Source organism: Pollicipes pollicipes, unplaced genomic scaffold (assembly GCF_011947565.3).
Source record: "Pollicipes pollicipes isolate AB1234 unplaced genomic scaffold, Ppol_2.1 Scaffold_1600;HRSCAF=1878_pilon_pilon_pilon, whole genome shotgun sequence".
NCBI classification, from domain to species: Eukaryota; Metazoa; Arthropoda; class Thecostraca; order Pollicipedomorpha; family Pollicipedidae; genus Pollicipes; species Pollicipes pollicipes.
Window position 1 is genome coordinate 8,552,122 of NW_023595962.1, and position 10,598 is coordinate 8,562,719.

A 10,598-nucleotide genomic window follows, 5' to 3' on the forward strand; every position below is an offset into this window, starting at 1 on the left:
GGTTCACAGCGGACACGGCCGCCGGCGGTCAGCAGGAAACACGACGGCGGCAGCTGCTCACCTTTATGCGCATAATCACCATCGACCACGCTATTACGTTGTTTGTTCACCATGGTTCACCATGCCTGACCCGCTTGCTCGCACGCGGTACCTGCTAGGCAATCGCCGTCCCCTGCTTCCCCGGGGCTCCATGGGGAAACCCGACCGGTGTGGCAGTGGTGGCGGTGGTGATTTGGTTTTTAAGGGCGCGTCAGCATCGGGACCATTTTGCGCCCACTCGATGACGGTTATCTACCTCTGCGACGACGCGATAAGTATGTTGTCAACTAATAACAGGTAGTAACACTGGCGCACTTACACTGAGGGGTGAGTGAAAATAACGTCAAAGTCAATGTGTGCTAAAAATGCGAGTACATCTCCAACTTCACCAAATGGGTCTCGACCGAGTAACCGATGCGGGCCGACGATCGGTGTCGGCTAGACGGGCACTGCCCCCTAAGCCGCCTCGGCTGCTGACGCACCGCAAGCGTGGGTCCTCGGCCGCGGGGTCAGTTGCCGACGCTGCCTAATGATCGGCCGACGGGTTGAGTGGACTGAGGCAGCAAGTCAACGATGTTGCCCCAGCTTTAGCTGATGTTGCTCCAGCTTTAGCCGATGTTACCCGAGCTTTAGCCGATGTTACCCCAACTTTAGCCGATGTTGCATCAGATTCAGCTGGTGTTACCTCAGCTTTAGCCGATGCTACTCGAGCTTTAGCTGATGCTGCCCCAGCCTTAGTCGATGTTGCCCCAGCCTTAGATGATGTCGCCCCAGCTTTAACCGATGCTGCCCCAGCTTTAGCTGATGCTGTCCCAGCTTTGGCCTATGTTGCCTCAGCTATGCTGTCCCAAGCTTTGGCCTATTGTTTCCTCAGCTTTCAGCTGATGTTGCTCCAGCTTTGGTCCGATGTTGCCCCCAGCTCTAGCTGTTGCTGCACCAGCCTTGGCCGATGTTGCCCCAGCTTTAGCTGATGTTGCTGTCCGGCTTTAGCCGAGTTACCCCACTTCTTAAGCGATGTTACCCCAGCTTTAGCCGATGCGGCCCCAGCTTTGGCCGATGTTGCCTCAGCTTCAGCTGATGTTGCCCCAGCTTGAGCCGATTGGTTTAGCCGCGCCGAAGCCCGAGAGAACAGATCAAGCGGCGGGCTGACCGGCCGCCGTGATGGTGGAGCGGTGGACGGAGGATCCGAGTAAGCTGCTGAGTTAGGAGCCACGGTTGGCATTCTCAAAGCAAGACCTGTGTGATCAATCGCGTTCGATCTTGATTTCAAGCGCTTGCCTGTGCACCGGAGTTGGACGACGCGGCCACAGAGTTGCTTAATTCCCGTTTTTATGTAAGCCCATGCTCCAGCCCGCTGGAGGCGAATGCCTCAGCACTGGTCAATTGCACGAGCCTGCCCATTTTGCACTGATGTTCTGACACCTGACGTAACTACACCCATTATAGGCAAAAATCCAACAGCACAGATCTTGAGCGTGATAGCCATTGCTAAAGATTGGGGACGTCAGAGGCAGGTAGAAGTAAACCCAAGAGTTTGCAGACATGTGAAAGCAATAGCGAGGGGAGAATACCATGGTGGATCTTTTCTGCTACGATATACAACCTCCCCTTACGACGCGGTGCATTGTCAGACATCCATTTCATGACCTCATCCCCTTCGCCTCTGAGTAAATCCTAATGCGCAACAGCCAAAGACGCCAGCCTGCCGCAAAGTGGACCGGAAAAGTTCCCGAGGCGGGATTCGAGCCCGCGATGCCTCGGCTTACAGATCTCCCAGTAGACGCCGAACCGCTCGTCCTCCGCACAGCCAACGCAGGCGCGGTAACCACCACGCTACCGGCACCCCTCCGAAGTCCTCACTCCTCCTCACCTCTTGAGGAAAGCGGTGTATTCGGCCTGCTTCTGCAGCCCCGTCCTCATCATGATCGTCTGGAAGCATTGCCGCTCGATGGCGAACAGCTTGCAGTCCGTGGCGGCTGTCGACATTGGGTCAAGGTCAGAGGAGGTTAGAGTTCAGAGGTCACCGCCGTGTCACAGATCACAGGTCAACATCAGGTCACACACACACACAAGGCACTGTTGAGAACATGTGACGAGTTACAAAAAGTAAGATTACAGGTAGCGAAAACAATATTGAGCCTTTCAAGCACACGCTAAGCCGGACAAATTGCATGGAATACTTGAAAGAAAAGGTTGCGCACACGCATTACAGATGACAGCAGGTCGTTTTGCCCTTTCAAGCTTGCGTTGGACGGCGCAACTCGAGAAAATGCTTCAAAGACATGCAAAATGAACTCTTCCACGCAAACCAATTTTGTACATACACAGCCGTACATCAGAAAAATTTGCAAATATAACTACAGTTGCCGCCCCATTACAACGGCCATTTAAAGTTCAAACGAAGATCACTCCGAAGCCTCGGAAAAACTACGAGCCAGTCTTTTGGTTTCTTACTTCTGTTTCTCCCGCCTGATACGTCTGTTCGGTGAAAACGGAACGCGGTCCGTTCCCACCCCATGTCATGAGGACATTCTCAAAGCAGAACATACGGCCGTTGTGCTGATCCGCCCAGCAACAGCGCCATTTCAGCTTGACAGCCTGACGCTCGCATCATCATTCATCCGACGGTTTTTCGCAGTCGAGTTTTCTTCTGACATTCCCGCGTGCAAAGCTGGGCGCTTCAATGCTTAATCCATCACTGTCCTATCCACGAAAGCTCTCAGCCTCTAAAGACCCGTTAACTCGTCGATCACAGCTAAACGCCGCGTGTCATAACCATTATCATCCGCTTAAGTCTGCAAAAGCCCACGCAATGCATCAGACCGCCTCTCCAGGATGGCCCGTCAACGACAGCAGCGCCGCGCGGCGGGATGTTTGGGAAGCTCGCCGGCAGTCGCAACGCGATCGCCGCGGAGCCTGCGTCATGGCCGGACAGAGCGTAGGAACGCGAGAGCAGCGGCAGGCGGCGTCTGCAGGGCCCCATAACGGGCGGCAGTGACGGACGACGACGCCGGCCGCCTCTGACGGCGCCAGGCGCACGTCCAGGGGCTCGAGAGGTCACACAGTTGTCCCGCCCGACAAAGGAACCGAACACAAGTGTCTCTTCAAAACGCCGGTCTTACTTATTATCAATTCCCTCCTGGATCCAAGAGGACAGCCATCAGCGAGCACCCGTTCCCACTGCCCTCCCCAAGAGCATCGCCTGGCCTCGCCCCTGGCCAGAGTGCCGTTGATCGCGTCGGGGCCAGTCAGCGGGTGTGATCAGCTGTTCGTCTTCGTCAGCTGTTCGTCTGATGGATTACCGGCCGCGTGGTGTTACAAATGAGGCGCCCCCGGACACCTGGCACGTGTGGGAGCAGTGGCGTATTCATGGGAACGGGGTATCGGAGGTGCGTGCCGCCCGCGTTATTATTTCTTTGCATGCATTTAGGTGAAACGTGAAAAAACGCCGGCGGTTTAAGGATAAAAGTACATACGTATGGGTGTGTAGATTGAAAACATGTGATGCACCTATGCGACCATGCGGCATGCAAGAAATCTGGCGCGTCCGATGCGTTAATAAAATGGGGTTTTCAGCTAGACAATTTGAGAGGCGTGACATTTATCACTGTAAACATTGTTTACTCTACCATGTAGAAGCTCGTGGAGGGGAGGGGAAGCTAGCCACAATATGAACGGAGCATGCATTTATACGATTGTAGGACTACAGCCGATGTTTCTAGCTTATGCCCAGCTCGTGCACTCCGCTCCGGAATAAGCCACATTCTGCCAACGCCTCGGATCGCCTTAACAGTACTCAACGAGTAAGATCGCCCATAGTGCGGCGCTTAGCCTGCGCGCCTGGGAACCCAGAGGTGCCGGATTCGATTCCCCGCGGTACCCGCCCTTCCTGCCAGGGTGAGAGGCAGGCGACGCCCTATAAGCCCAGCAGCTGAATACGGCGCAAATCTACGTCAAAACGTCCTAATGTATCACATCATTCGTATCCGGATGTCAAAATCACCTGGAGATGTCACGGCTGTCCGGGTCTGGAGATCACGGGTCCGCGGGTCACGGTCCTCTTGGACGCGCAAACGAGAACGAAACAGTAATGTACAGGGGACGAACAATTTCGTAACAGAAAAAATGGTCGCAATGCGGCAAAGGCGACGAAGCCGAAAAGGGTTGCGGGGCAGTGTTAGGGTTCCCCAGGTCAGGGCAGTATTAGGGTTGCCCCAGTTTCCCTGGGCCCGCCCACATGCCAGGCGGGCTGGGGCTGGTACGGCTTCCTCGCAATGGAAGACTCCAATAGCATGCGACGGAATACGACGAGCACTCCCCATCTATCTTCATAACACAAGATAAAACGTCCCCTCCATTGCCGATCCCCAGTCTCTAAATCTTTTCCCGTTCCCTAAATAAAAGTACCGCCCGACGCAAGAGAGAGCGTAACACAGCGCTTCGGAGGAAAATGGGAGTTGTGGTGAAACGCACGCGATTCTCCTTTTCAACGGCATGCTATATATCATTTCAACGGCTTGATACAAAATGTGGTTGGTCTCGTGATGCGCATGGCTACGGACGACGTCGCACTGAGACTATTAAAACAGTTGTGCCCATGATACACTATTTTTAGTACAGGTTGTGCGACATCAGGTCCCACAAAACGCAGAGCATCGATGTTATTCCACTTCTCTACATTTCATCGCTTTAAGAGACTGGCCAGACATTAATTCCGGACTTGGCACGCTCCAAATTTTAAGACATTTTTAGCGACGCTGCAGAAGTTGGTGTCACACGCACGAGCTGATCGTCCCGGTTCCAAACGATGAGAAATGGCTCCCCGTTGAATAATGCAACGCTGGATATAGCTCGCTCGATGCGCGCAGAATAGCCATGAGCGGCTACATCCCACTTTAGAAACGCCATACGCAGCCCTGAGCATAACGTCCAAGAAAGGTCACCCCACATCACCTGCGTGACGACGACCTTGCTTTAGCCACGAAGTTTCAGCGAAAACAACCAGGCCAAATACTACGTCCGTGCCTCTCATGTTCGGTGAGTCATCATTAACTTCTTAAGCACGATTACGTCGCATAAAACGCGTGACAAAACCCAGCCACCATCCCGACGATACGCAGCTGAATAATCTCGACACCGCCGTGACTGTCGCCTCGGAGAACTTCCTCAGCACCACCTGAGATTCGCCGGAGGCGAACGGCTGTTCAGACCCGGGGCCTCGAATTGTGAACAGTGTAACCCGATTTGGGGCTGTGAGCTGTCGCCGCCACTGAGGCCGGACGCATCGGGACACTAACCAGACAACGGCGCGTCCAGCCTGAAAATGGTCCGGTTCGGCAAAGCGCCAAGAGCTTTAAAAGGATCGCTCAAAGAAAAACAGAGGGCCATGGGAAAGGATGGCAGACGGGGGAGGGGGGGGGGGGGAGGAGGGAGAGTTAGCAGATGTCGGGAGACTGGTGGTGGGATGCTGTTCACCACTGATGATCGATGCATCGAAGGAACCGCTAGAAAGAGCGCTGCCAGAGACCGTTGGTGTCAGCGTTATGAAATTCTCAAAAGTGCGCGGCGCGCGAGATTCGGAACCAGACGTCCCGATCGCCAGCACCTGTGTTTGCCCGCCATTCTGAGAAATCAACTCCGACTCCGACTCGCAGTTCCTTGGGATGACGCCTGCACCGAGTCGAACGTCGCCATTGGCAATTTTGTCTCGTCTGTGACTCGAACTCGGGAGCAGCAGCGCCTCATTCTTAGAAGCGAATCCAACCCAGTCGATTTCGCCAACGGCCAGTTCACGTTCACGAAACTTCGCTGATTGCATGATCCACTCCGCCTCCACCAGCACCGAGCGCGGGCCCGCCGACAAGGTGTGAATTTGAGCCTTCCTTTGACCCGTAACCTGCTGTGACCTGACCTTTGATGGTGGCCGTGCGCTGGCAGTTGTAGAGGATGGCCAGCTCGCCAAACACCTTGCCCGGTCCCATCTGACTGAGGCTGCGCCCATCCTTGGAGACCTCCACCTGACCCTCTGCGGACAGCGGGGCATTGGTCAGCAAACGTCAGGGGTCAGACCTCCGCCTCACCCTCTGCGGACAGCGGGGCATTGGTCAGCAAACGTCAGGGGTCAGACCTCCGCCTCACCCTCTGCGGACAGCGGGGCATTGGTCAGCGAACGGCAGGGGTCAGACCTACGCCTGACCCTTTGCGGACAGCAGGGCACTGGTCAGCAAACGGCGGGGGTCATCAGGTCAGCAATGTCGGCGCAGTCCACGACGATGCGATTGCCCGACAGCGCAGGGGGTCACCGTTTAGAGTGACGGGCCTGTGGGTCTAACACTTCACCCCTTCAGCGCAAGGGAGAACAACGTCAGTCAAGGCCAACAAGTCAGCGACGCCCCGATCGCCTGAGGGTACAGAGTTTCTTCGAGACTGCGACTAGACTGGTCCACAGGCGGTCGCGAGTGAGATGTGACGCTCTGGAGTGGTGAACACCAGCACGACAGGCCCCCACAGAGAAGGTGTCGAAGAAGCAGCGGCAGGTGCGAAAACAAAGCAGGAAAGATGGATGTGTATAGAAGAACACCGGCAAACGTCCATAATTCAACTAGACATGCCAACACATGAACGGACATGGTGACGAACCAACGTCACGGCACGAGAGCAGGACCTGAAAACGACGGACAAAACAACTACAAACGGGGCGGTAGTACAACAGCACATGAACAAAAACACGCATGAAATGCAGCTAAATCGGCAAGAAGGCCAAACCTAGTCACGAATTTGGGGAAAGTAATGCTCCAGTTTGCCACGATAAGCCACCAACGTACCACATCACACACCTTACAAGGGGGTACCCCGCTTCTCAACAGCCGGGGGCATCCCGTGCCAATCAGGCTCGAACACATCCTAGCCAAGAGCTGAGAGACTTACGTCACACACTCACCCTAAACACCACACACAACGGTGTAGCATAACCCATGCTATGAACATGGCCGTCGACATAATAGACAAGCGTTCGGCCATCGACAGCAATCATCGGCGTCCACTGACAACACGTTTTTTCTGTGCACAGAACAGCAGCACAGCGCGCACCGAGATCACAACTACACGAGGCCATCGGACAGGAGCTGGTGCACGGGGCTGGCACAGGAGCACAAAAACACTGCTGACAAATGGTGCATGCTGGCAGCAGTTGGCCACTGCGTCCGACCGCGTATTGACGCCGCTGGATGTGGACAGCGCGAGATGCGCCGCTTCCAGCGCAGCCGGTTTGTCTCAACACAACGCGTCGCCCCCGCCCCGTCTCGATGAAGCTTGCCGTTGCGCTTGCTCGGGAAAATCGATTCTTAACGTCGCCAACGCGCTCGCAGTGAGCCGCGCGACCGGGCGGCCGCATTCCTGCAATCCCAGTAAAATCTGCAATCCTAATCGACATCCGCAGTCCAAACGCTGACCACTACACCAGTAAAGGGATCGGTGAGGTCAGTTAGACACTGCGTGACCGTATTAACAGACCCTCGGCGCTTTTTTCGACGCCGGCCCACTTACGATTTCTTGTGATCCTTAACTGATTACTTCCGTCATAAAAATACACGTGCACACTGTATTAAATGGCTCAAAGCAAATGCAATTGACGGACGGGACGGAGGCTCACAAATGTTGATGATATACCTACTAAAATGCCATCATCCCTCCCCCCCCCTCCCGACAAACAGGCCATACTCTCCGGACTATATGCGGTGGTGTACTATGCTATGCTACGATGCTATGCTATGCGACGCTATGCGGTGGTGTACTGGGAAAGAGAAGTAACACTCATGACCCAGCATTACGGCGGCGGCGGAGCGCACGGGTGAACCTGCACCCCAGCACATGCAAACGCCCGTGCTAACGCGCGACAAAGGCGTCACAGGGTTGAGCTCATGTCGCGTGACGGTGAGACATGGCGCTGTACGTCACGAAGCGAGACAACGTCCAGCACGCCAACGGGGGTGGGGGGATTGTAGCAATGCTCGGCAACAGCTCATGTGCGGCTTGTGCCATCTCGGGGCAGTCGACCCGGGTCCGAGCGAGCGAAATGGAGTAATCTCTTATATCCTCCAATTCCCTGAGCCCTCGCGTGATCGCCATGAGCCGGATTCCGGCGGCGCTATATTAGATGTTATTGAAACATTGGCATTTTAAGATGTCCGGGTTCAGACAACTGAAGATTGGCAAACGGCAGATGCGAGCGTGCCATTTCACGTCAGGTCGGTTCGTTATCAGAGAGCGGCGGATCAAAGGATTTCACAAAGAACTGCTATTGTTAGGCCCACAATGCGGTCGTGCCTGCCCCTGGCAGAATGCGCCAATAGGCGAAAGAAACCAAGCCAAGCGCCTTTCCGGAAAGTTTTGCACCTTCTGAGACCAGCTGGCGCCCGGCGGCCCCTACCGCGGTAAATGCGGGCGAGAGGCACCCTCACAGAAGAAAAAGGAGGCCGCGAGGATGCGACTCGCCAGCTGGGTACTGGGGCCGTGACGTCACACTCCGGTGCTCCCCAAATACAACAGCTCGGGCGCGTCTGCAGCACAGAAGGGACTGCGGATAGGGGCCGAGCGGCCGTCTGGACGTATCGCAAACAGACGCTTCACTAGCTGCTCGGCGACTGCGCAAATTTCGATCCAAAGTCGCGAGGGTTCGGAGGAAAATTGGCATTGCCCCTCCTTCCTGATGGCAACTCTGGTTATGGCCTGCGTGCCCGCTCCCCATCCGCCATTATCAACACTAAGCGCGACACCCTGCGCGAACGTCTGCCTCCGGCCGCCCTCGTCACGCGCCGCACGCCGCGGACGCATCGGACGTGCACGCGCCGGCCATGCGCCAGCCGTGCGCGCCAAACGAAAGTGAACATTGAGCGTCAGCCACTTCACAACGGTGGGGGAAAGGGACGTGCGTCGCGCCACGCAGCTGCTCACGCGGTAACGATAATGTCGCGCTCGCGAAGATTTACGGTGCGAAGTGTGAGCTAACGTTTTTATTTGTGTCCCAATAAGTTTCGCCCCGATGCGAATAAATACAAGAAAGACCAAATACTTTTTGGTCGCAGACGTTGCTTTGACTGGAGCAGCACGTTCGCGGAGTGGCATAATAGGCCGGAGCTACCTGCAGCGCCAATTTAACAAAGTTCTCTAAAAACATGCCAATGCTCTCAAACTTTAGGAAAACAAAGCTTCGTGAAAAGCGGCAGTGGATGAGTAACAGAGTCCAACATGCGGACAGATAAGAGCTCGCCAATAGCTCCTACGACAGATGAGGTTGAGACTTAAGCCCACAACTTGGCCACATACGCCGCGACGCCCGCATACACCGCCCTCCATGATACACCCAGCAACACTCGGCAGTACCCGTACACTGACAGGACGAACGACCTGGCCACGCACGCCGCGACGCCCGCATACACCGCCCTCCACGATACACCCAGCAACACTCGGCAGTACCCGTACACTGATAGGACGGACGACCTGGCCACATACGCCGCGACGCCCACATACACCGCCCTCCATGATACACCCAGCAACACTCGGCGGTACCCGTACACTGATAGGACGGACAGAAGGACTGCTCGGTCTGCGATGTCAGGGCTTGAGCCTGCGTAGCCGGGCATTCGCTCAGACACCACGAGCACCGCGCAAACGGCGCACGGCATGGCACGCACGCGTGAGTGCGTTACATCCAAGGATGCTGCGTTGGTCGGAGTATAACCTTGCCGTGGCGTTGAAATGACTCCATGACGTCAGTGGTATGAACCGCACTGGACTGAACACACGCAGCGTGGTGGAGCGTGGCGGAGTGCAACGAAACAAACCTGTACCAGTTCGATAGGAGTCACACCGACAGCGGTGCCATGCATACTGGAAAGTTGCGCGTTCAGGACGTTTGCGACGTTGCGAAAGTCCAGGACGTTTGTTTACCGGCGGCGCATTTGTTCTAATAGTGTTTTACAGACGGGCTTTTGATGCAACGACTGTCAAGATCCTGCCACAATGACTGCTGATTTATGGGTGATCCTGACAAAAAGAACGTGTTATGCATGCACTGAGCCCGGCATTTTCCCCAAACATTTTTCACGTTCACTTTTGTTCACATAAAACACTGCTGGCGCGGCGGTGGCGCGCGATCTTCGGCCTGCAAACAGCTCGAGGCACGCGCGCAGTACGGTTGCGCACACTGATGATCCCGAGATCATCCGCCGGAGGCTGGGCGCCGGTGCGTAGCCTGAGCCATCACTAAAACAAACGCCACCGCTTTTTAACGCGTTGCTTGACAATGGAAACAGAGCCGAATCTACAAAAACCCTGGCTGAGGCGATCAGGTCTCGAACAATACATGCCACACGCATTCAGGATGTAGTGTTGACTGCATGGCGCACTTGTCGTCAACCGGCATACCTGACTGGCCTTCATCCACACGACATACAAGCACGCATTACAAGTAATGGCCAAAGTCGAGTGATCAGCTTTGCAACCACCGCCCGACGCCGTCGGTCAGAACTGCCCTCCCAAAACGCTGCGCCAGCTCCCTC

At 55.5% G+C, this 10,598-nt stretch overlaps 1 protein-coding gene across 1 annotated transcript in view; it reads right to left on the reverse strand.

Annotated features, from left to right (window-relative positions):
• Nucleotides 1-6,068, reverse strand: part of LOC119102078 (cGMP-dependent protein kinase, isozyme 2 forms cD5/T2-like) — a 28,669-nt gene extending 22,601 nt beyond the window's left edge. Inside the window, 2 exon segments of the mRNA XM_037225473.1 lie at nt 1,910-2,015; nt 5,951-6,068. Of these exon segments, the coding sequence (XP_037081368.1) occupies nt 1,910-2,015; nt 5,951-6,020 (176 nt within the window). The 5' untranslated portion in view covers nt 6,021-6,068.
• Nucleotides 6,069-10,598: the final 4,530 nt, after the last annotated feature.